This window comes from Lepidochelys olivacea, assembly GCF_965140295.1.
Source record: "Lepidochelys olivacea isolate rLepOli2 genome assembly, chromosome: 5".
Taxonomy (NCBI): Eukaryota; Metazoa; Chordata; order Testudines; family Cheloniidae; genus Lepidochelys; species Lepidochelys olivacea.
This window is the reverse complement of record NC_140415.1, coordinates 84,873,263-84,890,102: the sequence shown is the minus strand read 5'-3', so window position 1 is coordinate 84,890,102 and position 16,840 is coordinate 84,873,263. Positions and strand designations below refer to the sequence as shown.

Below are 16,840 nucleotides of genomic sequence, written 5' to 3'. Positions count from 1 at the left end.
CTTTATTTGCTGTATCAATAATATGCATTGATATATATATATATTTATTGTCAAGTTTATATATATATTGATATATATATATAAACTTGACAATAAATACATTTACATCCATGCATTTTACCTATTATGATTCCAATGTTGTACAATTTAAAATATACTTCAATTTTAACAAACTATTTTAATGAATTGACTGATATATATATATATAAATATGGATGGAAGTCCAATAAATTACAAAGAAATGCTATTACACAGTCAGCAATCACATGGTCAACAAAAGCTTTGGTGGTGCAATAAGACTGCCAATAACGGACAGATTGAATACCCACGCAGACCATCTTAAGGACCTAGCTAGAGACTGATCTGTAGGAGCTTGATCTGCCAGGAACCTATATCTCTTAAGGATTTGTCTTGATGAAAATATATTTCTCCCACATATAAGGATGAAACCAATTGTGATCTTGGACTGCCTCTGGGACCCTCTGAGATTTCTTTGTGTGGTGGCCTGAACAGCTGGCTTTTTTTCCTCCTCCATTATTTCCTCTTCATTTAGCTATCTCCTTTTCATAAGTGCCATCTATTACATCAGCAAGAAGTTTTTCTACTAGTGTCTGAAAGCTGGGACCTTGTGTACCACATGGGGTTTGTCAACAAGGTCATTCTGACTCACCTAACTACTGTGTCTGGTACTTAGAATTTTTCTTTCAAAAGTTTCTCCCTTGTGTACCACTGAATTCAACCTTGGATTTATACCCTTAAAACACTAATTTGTATGTGTGAGCTTAATTTACACCCTTTGTGTACTTTTCAAATTCATCATTAATGTAACCCTACTGAACTCATTTGTTTGACTAGTTGTATGTCAACCTTTAAAACAAACAAACAAAAAACCTAAAACAGAATACATCCTTAACTTATCCTGTTATATTGAGGTTTTACATTGCAAATGAGCTGTGATCACACTCTTCTCTGGGTCAGACTGTACTCTAACTTGTGATGCTGCAAAGATTCATGCCTGTGCTTAACTTTAAGTATCTGAGTCGTCCCATTGAGTTCAGCAGGAGACTCATAGACTTAAACTTAAGCACAAAAGTGTGAGTCTGCTCAGATCTTAATGAACTCTAGAGCTAGATCAATAGAGACCACTCAGGAGTGGTTACTTGGCATGTCTTTTTGCATTTAAATCAGATTCCTGATATTTTGTTAATACTATTCTATTCTATACTAAATTATTATAAGCAGTAATGTCCTTTTTGGCCTTCAGTTTTACTGGAAAACATTTATCCTGTTGATGATGGGATGGATTTTCATATCATTTAGTTTTAAAACAACGATAGTTTTTACAGCATCCTGCACATGAATTTAGGAAAGCTTTCTTCCTCACCCTTTGACATGAACTAGTATTCAACAAGTTGTATGTTTACTTTCTAACATTAATAATTAGCACATTGTATCAGTTATAGCAGAGGTGGAATTACCAAGTTTTGGTACTGTAGTGCCCAGTCAGCATCAACCATATCTTCAGGAGCAGGATGAAATCAATATGAAGTCACAAAAATAAGAACCATTGCTTTACTATAGACTGGATTCAACCAACTAGGTTTTGAAAGACTATATGGTTTGTAATTTAAAACAAGTCTAGAAAAAACATTAATTAATTTTTAACTCTCTATTTTAGGAACTGTTCCCTGCCATCTAGGCTTCCACTCACTGTTACCAACAAATATATATCCTTACCTCCATCCCTTGATTGATTGCCAATTTTGCAACTCTTATTGCTAGAGGTCCCTAAAATTAAAAATAAATTAGATAGATTTACATGTCAGCAGATACAGCAAAATTATGACGTAAAGTGTCTACATATGAATGCTATCATATTAGCACTCTGTAGGCTTTGTCTACACTTTTGAATAAGTAATATGACCATGATACACACTTTCTTCCAAATATATGTTTCTAGAACTAAAAAATCTAAAAGCAGCATATAATTTTCAAAAACGATATGGTACCAAAACAACATAAAAAGTCTAAATTTTAGAGGTGCTGAACACCAGCAGCTCCAATGGACTTAAACTTGAGTTGTGGGTGCTCAACACCTTTAGAAATTAGGTTCAAAGTAACCAAATAATGACTGTACTATAGGACTCTATATGATCTACTATATTATGTCCTCATGAGCATATAATAAAAAGACATGGAAGCACCTCAACAAAAAGAAAATAAATCAAAGCTAGCCTCAAAACTAAAATGCATGAGCTGTAAAACCATGCCAGCAGTCAGATTATGGTTGACCTCTCTCAGACCGTGCAAGGGAGCAAGGGAGACAATGCAAGAAGCTCAGTCTCCCACAGAAGGGCCAGGAATGATAGGAATCCTTTCATTCAGGGGGTGCAGGGCCGGCTCTAGGTTTTTTGCCGCCCCATGCAAAAAAAGTTTTGGCCGCCCCCCTTCCCCCCCTTTTTTTGGCTTTTACACGTTTGCACTTTGCAATGTTTTTGTTTTGTTTTGACTATTTAAAATTTAAAAAAAATGAAAACAGAATTTGTAGTTAGTGAAATAAAACAATTTCCTACTCGTGTAGTCATTTAATTTTAACAAAATCACAACTACAAACAATTTGGGTTCAACTATACACTGTAATGGAAAATATTAGTGTCTTCCGGTTACTCATAAATTAAAAGAATTTATATGAACTGAATTTTTCTGGTTTTTATACATGCGTAGTCTTTTAATAATTCAGTGAAATCTAAATTTTTTGCAATGGTACTTTCAATGAAATTAATGCGAGTCTTGACAAACGATTTTGAGACATGGTGGACCTCAAATAATTTTTTTAGTAATTTCAGTTTTGAGAAACTGTGCTCACCAGAAGCCACTGATACTGGTAATGTTAAAAGAATGCATAATGCTACAGCAGTGTTTATAGTGAAAAAATCATTTCTTGCTATAAATTCTAATACTTTTAGAGGAGAAGTTTTAGGACTTATTAGCTCAGATAAAGGTATTAATTCATCATACATTCTACTCCATCAATGTCAGCAGCGTTATCAGTACTGAGCGCTAAATGTAGGTCTTGGCAGTGCTTCATGAGGTCTTCTTTGGGAAACTGATTTTTAATATTTACAATATCGTATAAAAATTCAAAAGTTTCACAATGACCATGCAACCGATAAAATCATTCTTCAATAGAAGTTATAGCTACATCAAAAATACAATAGAAACATTCAACTTTAAACCTTTCTTTTGGATCGAGAATAGGATCATCATGAGCCTCATAACAAAACTGTCTTGTTTTTTTTCGAGGACGAATGAACGGTTGAGGTGCAAACATCGGTTCAAAATCAAGATCCTCTATTATTGTTGTTGCTTCTTTGACAGTTTCTTCAAATCCTTCATCTGAATGGTACTTTTAAAAATATTCCAGCATTTTATTCAAAATCATCTTTGCCTCGCATATGTCTATGGTTATGTTCTGAAGGCAAATTAATTTGATTTCGAATATTATGCCAAATAACTGCAACATGAAAATGGAAACTGCATCATTTTCTGAGCCAACGTTTCAGCTTCATGTCGAAATGAAGGATCATATAACAAGTCCTGGCTTATTTCCAATAGTGCATTGTAAATCTCTCCTGATGAATATCGGAATGGACTAATAGCATCCTACTTTCCCATCTAGTTTGACTTAGAGGTTTAAGTGTGAGTTTTTGTTCAAGATGCTTCTTCAAGACTGCCCAACGGTGTGTGAAAGCACTAAAAAAGTTGTAAATTGCTTGCACTGTGGTAAAATATGAAACGGCATTTTTAGATGATTTGGTGGCATCACTGACAACCAGATTGAATGAATGCGCATGGCAAGGAATGAAAAAAGCTTTATTATTTAAATTCAATATTCTTTGCTGTTTTCCTGCATGTTGTCCTTGCATGTTTGAGCCGTTATTGTACCCTGGGACATCTGTGAGGGCTTTCCCAGTAGTTTTGTTCACTTGTATAAATTCTAGAAAGTGTTCACAAATTTTCACTTCTGCATTTTCATCAGTTTTCACAAATCGTAAAACTATTGATGTTTGCTTGGTTTTGCTCAGATCTTGAGTACAATCAACTATAACTGAATAATATTTGGCATGTTTCAAATTTGATAAAATTTCATTATGTACTCCATTAGAAATTAATTGTATTATCTCATGTCATAACCATACAGCTAAGGGTAGCCTAGAATTCCTCCTTGCCTGTGAGGGGTTAAGAAGCTCAAATAACCTGGTTGGCATCTGACCAAAAGGACGAATGGAGAAAGAAGATACTTTCAAATATTGTGGGGGGGGGAAGAGGGGGGAAGATTTTGTTTTGTGTGTTCTCTTGGGAAGCACAGAAGCATCAGGTCAGAAAACTCCTTCTCCTATAAACCATCCTAAAAGTCTCTCATATTACAAAAATTGTAAGTAAAAGCCAGGCAAGGCATGTTAGATTATCTTTTGTTTTGCTTGTGAATTTTTCCTCTGCTGGAGGGAGGTTTATTCCTGTGTTTTGTAACTTTGAAACTAAGCCTAGAGGAAGTTCTGCTGTGTTTTTGAATCTTTTGTTATCCTGTAAAGTTATTTTCCATCCTGATTTTACAGAGGTGATTTTTACCTTTTTTTTTTTTTTAAATAAAATCCTTCTTTTAAGAACCTGACTGATTTCTCTATTGTCCTAAGACCCAGGGGTTTGGGTCTTTGATCACTTTGTAACCAATTGGTTAGGATATTATTCTCAAGGGCTTGGGGGAATATTTTGGGGGAATCGGAACTCCAAGTAGTCATTTCCCTGATTCTTTGTTAAATCACTTGGTGGTGGCAGCATACCCTCCAAGAGCAAAGAATTTGTGCCTTGGGGAAGTTTTAACCTAAGCTGGTAGAAATAAGCTTAGGGGGTCTTTCATGTGGGTCCCCACATCTGTACCCTAGAGTTCAGAGTGGGGAGGGAAACCCTGACATGGTGGCAGTGCGCTGGGATCATTCTGAACCAAAACCATAGTAGGATTTTTAAAAGGACATTTTCCCCCCCCCTTTTGGCTGCTTGGAAAGCAGGGAGGTTTTTTTTTTTTTTTTAAGGATTTTTTTTTAAAGCTGGGAGCACCTGGAGTTCTTTTTTCTCTACCTGAGGGCAGGGTAGTTAACCTCCCACAGGGGAATTCACAAGTGTTTTTTTTTTTTTTTCGTTCTAGCTCTCGGGTTAGGCTACATTAAACACAGAAAGGCTAGGATGACTGACAGTGACTTCCAAAAGAAATTAGAATTAGCCAGATTTGAAGCTGATAAGAGACAAAAAGAACATGATAGACGGATGGAGGCAGAAAAAGCTGCCCATGAGAGAGCTATGGAGGCCCAGAGGGAGGCCCAGAAGCATGCTCAGGAGAAGAGGGAAAGAGAGAGGAAGCATGAACTGGAGTTAGAGATGGCAAGGGCTAAGCAAAATATACCAGACAACCCTAGCAATCTTTCTCCAGGTACCCCGCTTCCCATTCCAGAAAGCTCCCCACCTACAAGGTAGGCGATGTTACAGAGGCCTTCATAGAAAATTTTGAAAGGGCCTGCCTTGGGTACAGCATGTCTGTAGACCAGTACATGGTAGAGCTGAGGCCGCAGCTCAGTGGACCCTTAGCAGACGTGGCGGCTGAAATGCCTAAGGAACACATGAACAGTTATGAACTTTTTAAAAAACAGGCTAGAATCAGAATGGAGTAACACCCAAGCATGCCCGTCGGCCATTCAGAGCCCTAAAATGGAAACTGGACATGGCGACATCTCATTTTGTGTATTTTTACCCAAATAATGGGTGTGAATCTCTCCATCTTTCACTCTTCAAACATGCTCAGCCATAACACTGTCAAATTTTTCCAATAACTCAACCTATTTCAAGAAATTTCCATTGTTATTCTCATATAAAATATCCGAGGATCCATGGAATGCAAGGCACTGTTCGGCTAGGAAATTAATGATTGCCAGTAAACGTTCCAACACAGCTTCCCAACATAGAATTTCTGAATTTAGTAGACCTTGCTGTACCGCATCCATTGTTGTACCGGAACGTAATCGGTTTGACAGCTCAATACAATTTGTCAACGAGTGTAAATGATTTTTTGATGTTTCATATTCTTTCAAATGCTGATGCAAATTTTGCCAGTCATTAAAACCTGCAGTTGCCATAAGAATGTCCGAGTTACAGAACAGTTTGCAGCAAAAACAAAAAACTACATCTTTGGTCTGTGAATACACTAACCACAATCTATTAATTTGTTCCACATTTTTCTCTTCATACTGGATGGCATAAATTGATGATTTGACTCATTAAATGGATATTCAAATGTAGGATCTAGTTTTGGAGGACCTTTTTTCACAATAATCATTAGCATTGTATCAGTAATTATTGTCGGTCTAGTACTTGGATTCCATCCTATGTCAGTCTCTCCACCTTCCAATAATTGTTCTTCAGTTTTAGATTTGGATAACAGTTCTTCGTTTCTGGACTCTTCAGCTGAAGAAGTAAATCTTTGGATGGATTGTGATTGTTCGTCTTTATCAGTTAGCTAAGATAATCTTTGGTAGGATTGTTGTTCATCTTTATCAGTTGAAAAAGATAATCTTTGGTTCGATTGGTCTTCATCAGTTGATGAATAATCACTTTCAATGCATTGCTTACAGCTTTCTCTTGATTGTTGACTTTTTAAAAATACTTATTTGACATACGAGATAGTTTTTCTAATTCTTTTTGCCATTTCTCTCTTTGTTCCCGGTAGGCAGCACTGGAAAGCAGTTTTCGTTTTTGTCCTGGCATTTTAGCCCTATAATCACTGGCACCGACGCAACATGGAAATTGGAGCAAATGGCGCCGATAGGGAGGCACAGTGCACACAAGTAATCGTGATTCCTGATTTAATTAATCAATAACCGTTAACGTTTACACATTTACGCACGTTCACATTATGAGTGACCGTATCACGACGTGATACTTTTCACGTCACACTCCTATCACACTACTGGAGATTTTTTTGATCTTCATGTATTATTTTCTTTTTGTACATTTGTGGATTTTTCCGAAAAAAGAAGGATGGCCAGAATGCTGCCCCTGGAAATGTGCCGCCCCAAGCACATGCTTGCTTTGCTGGTGCCTAGAGCTGGTCCAGAGGGGGTACAAGTACTTTGCATAGCTAGGGCCACCACAGGCACTAGCTTCTACAAACACATGTATTGGCCAAAAGAGCTGGTAGGATGCAGAGGGGAGAGGCTAGTGCATTCTCTTCAATGGTTATTTAGAATTGTATATGAGACACGCCATCAGAGCTCCTATTAGAGCAGTTAACCTCTGCACTGTCTCCAGTGTGAGTCTGTGGATACAAATAATAATCCAGGTCCTCTTTCTTTTAAAATGCATTTTTTCATATGTTTGATAATAGGGTTTTAAAAACAAAAAACAATACTTATTTTCAACGGTAGTTAAATTTACTGTATAATTTGCAGTATTTTCCACCCAAAAAGAGGGATTTCTGCAGTTACTGTGGCAAGCCAAATAAAGTGGTGAAGTAAATGAGAATTTTATTTTAAATGAAGCTCAATATAGACCAGGATCTGGATGGGATTAGTCTTCCCGCAGAGCCTTCAACAGGGAAGAGGATTTATCAATAGCTCCCCAAAAACTCAATCATATTCTGGACACACTGGTGATTCCCCCAAAAATCTTCTCTACTGCCCATGTGGAGAGTCTCCTGAAATGTTCCCCTGAAGATATTCCATTTCTGTTGTGAGCTCAGTATCAACCTGCAGTGCTCAAGGACTGTTCATTTCTCAAGGGCTGTGAAGCACATCAAAAGATTATAAATTTGTTATATCAAATAAATATCAAAACAGTTCCTAACCCAAAGAATTTATAGTCTACAGATAGATAAAGAAAAACAAGATACATCTGGGAGATCCAATGGAGTAAGTGTTGTGCACTTAAAATACATATGTGTATGATTATATATATTTCCATTTTAAAAAATTAAAACATCTAGAATCTCAGACATCTGAGATCAAAGAGAAGAAGTGGCATCTTTTGTGGATTGATGGGACGAAGAAGAAAGATACAGATTAGGCCATGATCAGTTTTCTCATGGATACTGGGGTGGGGAGGAGGGAGAGGAGATTGGTGAAGACTGATGTCTAGGGCAGAAAGGGGGCATGTCACAATCAATCATCACCAAGGTTCTTGCAGCTTTTTCCAGAAGGTCACACTGATTTCTTCCTAGAGTTCTGGTGTTTTGGGGATGGAAAACAGTCTAGTTCCCTCACGTTTGCACCCCACAGTGAGGGAGGATGACATGTTGGTGTATTGGTTGATGGTTCAGAAGAGAACAACTATCGGATGCACTGCAAGCAGAAACACTGATATGTGTGCACTTTATTGTGATTGAGAGACAGAGTGGTCAGCTACATAAACAGAGATGGATTAAGAGTTATCGAGGCCCTGGGCACAAAGAACATTTGGGCCCCCCACACCTTGGAGGCCCAGGGGTGCCGGAACCAGAGGGATCCAGGGAGACCATGCCCACTCACTTTTTAACATGGGCATAGTAGCCTCGGGCATGTGCTGAATGGTGGTGGCAGAGGCTGCACTTCGAGGTGGGAGAGCTGATAAGACTTGCCTAGGACAAGGTGGAGGGTCTGGGGCTCCCCACAGTGTCCTTGGCTCCTTGGGCAGTTCTTACCATGGCCCAGCTCCAGTTTCCAGCTTGGCAGTAGGTGGGGCCTCGGGGGAAGAGGTGGAGGAGGGGGTGGATCCCAAGAGGAAGAATAGGAGCAGGGGTGGAGCCACAGTTCCAGCGGCAGTGGCCCCCCACTTTTACATTGGTTCCGGTGCTCCTGTGCGGGCCCCAAATTGGCTAGGGCCCCTGGGCACAGGCCCCATGGATTAATCCTCCACTGTTCAGAAAAGTTCCCCCACCATGCTCCCTGACTGATTGCCATGAAAAATCAGATAGCAGGTTCTCTAGTCAAGGAGAAGCCAATAGTGACATTTCAAAGTAAGGCAACCCATAATTAACTTATATGAAGTTCTCTAATGCTGAATATTTGGAGTATGGCTGTCTGAAAGTAGTCATATTTCAGGTCTCTCTGCCACTGTTACATCAAGTGAAAGGAAAAGAGGGCACGTAACCTTAAGCGGTGCATGAGAATGATGACATCACTGTGCTGGTGTATGTAGTCCAGAAAGCAAATAAATGAGACTTCCAGTAAAAACAATATGTTGCATAAATGGAAAAAGACATTAATTTTGGAAATAAATTTTACTGTTAAGTTTCCAAGGGGATGTTAGTAACAAATGTAAATATGAAAAAGAATGAGGATTTCAACAGTCACAGTGTTCACTTAATGGATTTTGTACAAGCAGAAAATCTGTACATTTTACTATGGCAAATATATTGAGAAATCTAGACTCCCTGAGCCAAAGGATTAAGAGAAAACTTAATATGGCTAGAATAGTAAGGAAGAGGACAGGCCTCTCTTTTCACTTGACCCTTTTGTCTTTCTCCTATCCTCAACTGTTTCCCAAAGTGTTCAATGTTATTTCAATAGTAATATTGTAGTCTCCAGAATTTTTTAATTTGGTAAAAAAAAAATCTGCAATGTTAATTTGAAAGTAAATAGGAACACAAAACTTAACAGTGCAGACATTAAATCGAGAGAATGGTAATTTTCTTCTTGGTTTACCTGGTTCCTTTTCATATTTACTATTTAACCATTGTACTATACTACTGTGAACTAACCCACTCCAAAACAAAATCAAAATACATCTCCATTATGTTGTACCTGAGGTAAAAATTCTTGTGCTAGGGCTAAAGCTCTTCTGTAGGCAGCATCCCCTGATTCATTCTGTTCCACCACATGACTGACCAATCCTATTGATTTTGCTTCTTCGCCATCTACAATACGTGCAGAGAAGATGAGTTCTTTTGCTAGAGATACACCAATCATACGAGGTAACCTCTGTGTCCCGCCTGTAGTTTGTAGAAAATAGAAAATGCAAGCATAAGTTTTATGGAAGTTTAGTCGAAACACTAGATGCTATGCTTTAAATTGCCTGATTTAAACATTGCCATGTTTAAATACATTACAGTTTATTTTGTGTACACACACACAATTTGTACTAAACTATGATATATGTGAACATAGTAAGATTTTGCTATGTGCCTGAATCACTTTTGAAAATGGGGTCTAGGCTCCTAAGTCGCTTAGGCACTTTTGAAACTTTAACCGTATAAAATCTTAGAAAGAGGTTTCTTATTTACTGATAACAGTTAATATAAATACAGTTTCCATTAATCAGAAGCTCATTTATTCATAATAAACCATAACTTAAAAGGACAGCTACTTACTAGTAACTGGTTTTCTACAAGCATTTTTCCTATTTAATCTGTGTATTTATATGGCATCCATAACCACAGTACAACCACTTTTGCAGATCTATCTCTAGGTAACATGCCACAAGACTCCATACTGCGTCCACTGTGGCCAGACATCGATTCTACCCACAGACTCAAGCACAGTAGGCAACATCTATAAAAAGACTATGTCTAGTGTTGCCACCTGGTCGGTTTTGTACTGCCTTGCTGGTGAAAAGATTAATATACCTTTTTTATTTTCTCACTTGGCACACATTAGCGTGCTCTACAATTGACAACCCTGGTAGCCTGGACCGCAGTACCATGTTAGGATAAGGTAAGAAAAGTGATAAAATAACATATAAATACACATATTGTGTTACTGGTTTGGTCTGGTTTTTAAATGAGTCTCTAAAACATTTTTGTAATAACTAGCTCTAGTCAACACTAGGACCCTTTTGGTTGTTGGTGATGGTGTGGCCAGTGGCCAGTTTTTGTTGGTAGGGCTGTAGCCAGTGGCCATTTTGTCTGCGTCTTGGAGGTGGCAACCTTATCCATGGCCCACACTTTTCCACTTCCATCCTGCTGTTTGAAATCTAGCACAGGACTACAAAGCAACAAGGACATAGTGTGACAAGCATGGATCTGTAGAAATAATATTCTCAGAGAGCTTTAGTTAGTGGTAGTTAGCTTTCCTTTCTACTTCAGGAATTACTTCTGTGAATTCCCACTTTCGGGTGATTAACAAGCAGAAACAATTTCCAGAGAGTGGCTGAAGAGTGCTTAATTGTTCAGAGAATAACCAATTTCCCCAAACAATCATGCAATATGAATGAGAGAGTAACACTGAGTACAGCTCTGAACAGAACTCCACATGGAAGCCTTCAACATCTTACAAATAGATATGTCTTTGAAGGCTAACTGTAGAAGTTACCTTTGCTCTAGTAGAATGGGCTCTAAAACTATCTGGGATTGGGACTCTTGCTTTGACATGGCAGGTCTGAATCAAGTATCTAAGACATTTAGGCAAATTTTAAATAGAGATTCTTCCCATCCAGGATTATTTCCACAAACACATGAGAGCACAGGGCAAGAGAGAAAAAGTATGTGTGATGGGGTACTTATGGGGGAAATCCAGGGAGGCAAGTCTGCACCAACTGAATTAACAGGTGTTCAACCAATATAAAATGGATGTAATTTCAATTTTAAAAATGGCAGACTAAATCAATATTTAATTAAAGCCAATCTGTTTCTTTTACTGCTGTTTTCAAAAGTATTTAAATATGTCTCTGGGAGAAAATAAGCTAATTGGAAATAAATCAAAAGCTTTTATGATTCAACTTTCATTTATTTTTATTATGTGCAACCAGCTTTAGCACTACTGTGTTCATTTTCCTAAAAACATACCTGGTTTTCAGTGCAACATTACCCAATACTAAGATGTGGTTGGCAGATTAAAAAATAGTGGCTTGTAACAAAAATTGAGATATGGGCTTTGGCAAAGGGTGGCTATAGCTGCGATAAACATTTTTACATTAATGAAAGTTAAAATAAAATGTCTACAATAGCAGCGAAAGTGGTTGACATCCCACCTTTTCAAAACAATGGACTTGCTAACACAAGAGAATTTTAATCAAATGACCCCAGTGGTAACCCTAGTCTAGATAAAGGGCCAGCAGCTTTCTGAGCTTTTACCACTACATCAGTTAAACCTGATCAGAGCAGCCATTCTATGTTTGTAATTCCAAACAAAAAGAATATAATATCACAGCAGGTTTAACTGAAACAGTGGTAAAAATGCTAGCAGCTGCTGGAGTACACTAGATATCCTACTAGAGTTACCAAAGGTGCAGCTGAATTTTTTTGCTAAAATTATTTTATAACAGCAGGAGAGAAGAATCAAAATAAAGTCCCTCTCCTGAGGTAAGGTTTATTAACAAAAGGTACTTCCACAATCCTTTGAGGGGGTCAACAAGCATGTGGACAAGGGTGATCCAGTGCATATAGTGTACTTAGGTTTTCAGAAAGCCTTTGACAAAGTCCATCACCAAAGGCTCTTAAGCAAAGTAAGCTGTCATGGGATAAGAGGGAAGTCCTTGCCTTGATCAGTAACTGTTTAAAAGATAGGAAACAAAGAGTACGAATAAATGGTCAGTTTTCAGAATGGAAAGAGGAAAATAGTGGTTTCCCTCAGGGGTCTGTACTTGGACCAGTCCTATTTAACATATTCATAAATGATCTGGAGAAAGGGATAAACAGTGAGGTGGCAAAATTGGCAGATAATACAAAACTACTCAAGATAGTTAAGTCCAAAGCAGATTCCAGAGAGTTACAAAGGGATCTCACAAAACTGGGTGACTGAACAACAAAAGGGCAGATGAAATTCAATGTAGATAAATTGAAAGTAATGCACAATGTAAAACATAATCCCAACTAAACATATAAAATGATTGGGTCTAAATTATGTTACCACTCAAAAAAGAGATCTTGGAGTCATTGTGGATAGTTCTCTGAAAACATCCTCATGAAAACTCAATGGAGTCATTGTGGATAGTTCTCTGAAAACATTCTCATGAAAACTCAATGTGCAGCGGCAGTAAAAAAGCAAACACAATGTTGGGAATCATTAGGAAAGGGATAGAACAGAAAATATCATATTGCCTCTATATAAATCCATGGTACGCCCACATCTTGATATTGCATGCTGATGTGGTCACTCCATCTCAAACAAGATATATTGGAATTGGAAAAGGTGCAGAAAAGGGCAACAAATATTATTAGTGGTATGAGACAGCTTCCATATGAGGAGAGATTAATAAAACTGGGAATTTTCAGCTTGTAAAAGAGATGACTGAGGGAGGATATGATAATGGTCTATAAAATCATGACTGGTGTGGAGAAAGTAAATAAAGTGTTATTCACTCCTTCAGATTACACAAGAATCATGGGTCACTCAACGAAATAAATAAGCAGCAGGTTTAAAACAAACATAAGGAAGTAGTTCTGCACACAATGCACAGTCAATCTGTGGAACTCTTTGCCAGACCATATTGTGAAGGACAAGACTATAACAAGGCTAAAAAAAGAACTAGATAAGTTCATGGAGGATAGGTCCACCAATGGCTATTAGCCAGGATTGGCAGGGATGCAAAACCCGGCTCTGAAGTGTTCCTAGTCTCTGTTTGCCAGAAGCTGGGAATGGGCAACAGGGGATGGATCACTTGATGAATGCTTGTTCTGCTCATTCCCTCTGAAGCACCTGGCATTGGCCACTGTCAGAAGACAGGATACTGGACCATTGATGGACCACTGATCTGACCCAGTATGGCTGTTCTTACTTTCTTATGTATGTATATTCCAAAATAATACAAACCTCAAGACTAAGCCATCCAGAGCACATGACTTATGAGGAGAGGCTGTTGGAACTGGGAATGTTCAGTCTGCAGAAGAGAAGAATGAGGGGGCATTTGATAGCTGCTTTCAACTACCTGAAAGGGGGTTCCAAAGAGGATGGACCCAGGCTGTTCTCAGTGGTACCAGATGACAGAACGAGGAGTAGTGGTCTCAAGTTGCAGTGGGGGAGGTTTAGGTTGGATGTTAGGAAAAACTTTTTCACTAGGAAGGTGGTGAACCACTGGAATGGGTTACCTAGGGAGGTGGTGGAATCTCCTTCCTTAGAGGTTTTTAAGGTCAGGCTTGACAAAGCCCTGGCTGGGATGATTTGGTTGGGGATTGGTCCTGCTTTGAGCAGGGGGTTGGACTAAATGACCTCCTGAGGTCCCTTCCAAGCCTGATATTCTATGATCTCATTTTCAGTGGGAGTTACAGACATTGAATATACGCAGGATCAGGCTCAAGATGAGTTAGCATGTCTCTCTCTAAACCTCATCTCTGTGCCAAAAAATGTGAAGATGCTCTTTCAAAAGGATTGCTTAATACACTGCTGTTCTACCATCATCTTGTAAGTTAAATAACATTTTTGCATTCCTACTGTATGTATCTTTTCATTTTTCATCTGAAGAAACTGTCACACTTTAATCAACGTCTATCCTTGTGAACAATCTAAGTGTGCATCAGTACAGAGCTGATGTCTTTTAGAGAAGAACAGGTTCCTCAGAAGTCAAGCTTTTTACCACAGCCTGTAGCAGAAATACAATCTTGAAATACATCAGATTCAGCTTTTGATAAAAAACAAACTCTTTGTCCAAATCCGAAGGTCAGGATTCTTATATCTACTGACTGCACTTCTTCTGTTCCTTCCTTGGTCACTCGTGCTTAATATATTTTCCTACTTATCTATCTTTTCTTCCTTTATTGTTTTATCTTCTCTGTTACTGCCTCTACCAGGAAATGTTGAAAACAAAATTTAATTGAGCAACAATATTTCATAACTTTGACCAAACAATGGATATGTTTAAGCATGAAACAATGCTTATGGATGAAAAATGTTCTCTTGCCAGTATCTTGCACAATAAGGATTAAAGAGCAATACAACAATACACACTGCAAGGCTGTTAAGCAAACGAGCATGTTCTCTGGTTAACACTCACAGAACATTAGCCAACAGTTCAGTGCATCATTCACATACTCAGCAGTAAACACGGCATATATTCAAAAAAGTGTCAAATTCGATCAAAGATGTACATAAGTTACATAAATTTGCAGGGGAAACAGCAAGAGTATACTGTAGAAAGATGTTCTTTTTTGATAATACATACAAAACATATAGTTCCTGCCAACCTCAATCAGAACTAAAGGAAGTAACACCCAATTTTCAAAGGCCCTACTTAAACTAGTCATTTCATCTAAAAGTAGAACGCTACTTGATGAAAGAGTATTGTTGCATTTTTTCAAATTTATTGCCACATTATTTCATGGACTAGTATTCTGGTATTTACTGACTGTGCTGATACAAAATAATTGATCTGCAGCTGCACTATAAATGCATTCTTACCAGAGATACTGCCACTTAATGCAACTGTAAACATCAGGTTTAGATGACACTCCAGCTGATGTGAAAATCAACACTGGAAAAGACATTTAACTAGTGGTATGAAAATTATTAAACAATGGCATTATTTAACAAAATCTTGATTTTCTAGAGAGATATATTTAGTGTCAGTAATTTATCAATTAAAAAATATAAAAATATAGTACACAACTGGTTTGGACTAACGGAATTACATGAACAGTTCCCAAAAGCATATCCAGAATGATGAAGTAACTAGCTTACTGGAAATAGATTAATCATTCTGGCAAAAGATATCTAAAACCAGAAGTTTCTCAAAGTTCAAGGCTCCATCACAACATATTGAGAAAAATCCTGGGGTGAGAAAAAGTCCAATATTTAATTCAATCATACTGTCATTCATTAAACCACGTAAAAATAATGTTATCTTAGTTACACCAACTTTTTTGATTTACATTAGGCTGGCTTAATTGTGATGCATTTCATTTTTTCTTTTAAAAAGGCCACTAAATATTTATAATATTTTATTAATAACTAACGGTGAGCCAAAGTTCATCAGCCACAGACTTCCCAGTTATTCAGGTCAGCCAAGAAATGTCTGGAATCTCTACTTCATGGTTCCCATACAAAAGGAAAGGGGAGTAACAGACTTTCTCCTACTCATTAAGACTGTTATAACAGTGTGAAATACATATATCTACTGTAAATTATTTTCCATCTTCCCTCAACACACAACTATCTGAACTCATAAGTAAGCTACATAGATAAAAGTATGATAGATAAGATAGAAATATACCACCATTTTTAACCATGTTGCTTGTTTTGTTATATAAACACACACATAATTTTTTTTTATTTTTATTTAAATGTATCTGCCATCTATTCACAATTCAAGATACCTCTCCAAATTTAAACATTAAAAATCAAAAATGTATCAATAGAATATTTAGGTTCAAATTTCCCATTACACAACTACCAGTTTACGCCTTGATCCTGCAAAGATTTATGCACATTATTTAAGCTTCTGTTTAAGCCTTTGCAGGATCAGAGCTCTCCCACAAAAGAAAAACTAAAGATCCAACTCAAGTTATATAGCCTAGATCCCAGAAACAGGCCCCACTGGGATTCAAAACTCCTCCTGCTCAAAGGTCCCTGAAACCTGTGGACACCTAAACTCACTTGGTGCCTAAATTTCTGTTGTAGCTGTTCCCTAGGCACCTATGTTTCTAACTCTGGGAATGTGCATTGCTGTCCCACTGTTGGAATCCAGACACCTAAGCTGCAGTATACTTTTTATGCAGGTTGCCCACCACTGCTCTATGGGTATGTCTACACTGCAATTAGACACCTGTGGTTGGCATGTGCCAGCTGACTTGGGCTTGTGGAGCTATTTAATTGCAGCATACATGTTTGGATTTGGGCTAGAACCAAGCTCTAAGACCCTTTGCCCCCTCCCCACAGGGTTCCAAAGGCTG

General features: G+C 37.8%; 1 protein-coding gene across 3 annotated transcripts in view; it reads right to left on the bottom strand.

Moving 5' to 3' along the window:
• AUH (AU RNA binding methylglutaconyl-CoA hydratase) overlaps nt 1-16,840 on the bottom strand; it is a 187,277-nt gene that overhangs the window by 4,681 nt on the left and 165,756 nt on the right. For all 3 annotated transcript variants that reach the window (XM_084627716.1, XM_084627717.1, XM_084627718.1), the window contains 2 exons: nt 9,825-10,012; nt 1,738-1,788 (listed from right to left, as the gene is read on the bottom strand). In XM_084627716.1, coding sequence (XP_084483842.1) covers nt 1,738-1,788; nt 9,825-10,012 — 239 coding nt within the window. The remainder of the gene's footprint in view (nt 1-1,737; nt 1,789-9,824; nt 10,013-16,840) is intronic.